At 29.7% G+C, this 657-nt stretch overlaps 1 protein-coding gene across 1 annotated transcript in view; it reads left to right on the top strand.

The window, feature by feature from the left end:
- The window catches only part of LOC119592337, a 6896-nt gene extending 6255 nt beyond the window's left edge, over positions 1–641 (top strand). Inside the window, exon 7 of the mRNA XM_037941163.1 lies at positions 159–641. Within this exon, the coding sequence (XP_037797091.1) occupies positions 159–323 (165 nt within the window). The 3' untranslated portion in view covers positions 324–641. The remainder of the gene's footprint in view (positions 1–158) is intronic.
- The last annotated feature ends 16 nt before the right edge of the window (positions 642–657 follow it).

The raw sequence follows: 657 nt of genomic DNA on the forward strand, positions 1-657 counted from the left end.
TGCACTTATGGGTTGGAATTAATACTTAAGTGTACATTAGAACATTGGATGTAACCAGTATTCATTGAAAATAAGAGTAATAAAAATCAAAACAAAATTGGCAAAGGATATTTTTTTAAATTTCATACTGTATATTTACTGTGCTTTGTGATTTTCAGGCTTGTCTGGCTGTACAGGGAATCAGGTGTGACTTCTGTGTACTTGACTGGAATAAGCCTAGTATTATATTTTACAAAGGGAAAGGTGCTAAAGACATGACAGAAGACAGTGGCTTTACTTATTGTGTGATGGCCAAGAAAATAATGGAGGATTTTTTGCAATAATTTGCTCTGAAATCAGACAAATATAATTGCCAAAGTTAATTCAAGCTGGGTCATATGTGTAATTTTTCATTCTGTTGGTAAAGACAAGTGGAGAAATAAAAACTGTATAATTACTAATAATCTATTTTACACTGTTAATTACTTGTCTCAACTGATAGGCTTGACTTTGTGGTTTTAGCTATTCAATAATTAGAATGAGGACATAATTAATTACTTTTCGTGTAGGAAAAGGAATTTTCTTTTTCTGCTTTGGTTTTACTAAAATATGAATTATGTAATAAGTTAGTAAAATATTTTTAGAAACTTATATTTATGACTTCTGATGCACTTTTAG

The sequence above is a fragment of the Penaeus monodon genome, chromosome 30 (genome assembly GCF_015228065.2).
Source record: "Penaeus monodon isolate SGIC_2016 chromosome 30, NSTDA_Pmon_1, whole genome shotgun sequence".
Classification (NCBI taxonomy): Eukaryota; Metazoa; Arthropoda; class Malacostraca; order Decapoda; family Penaeidae; genus Penaeus; species Penaeus monodon.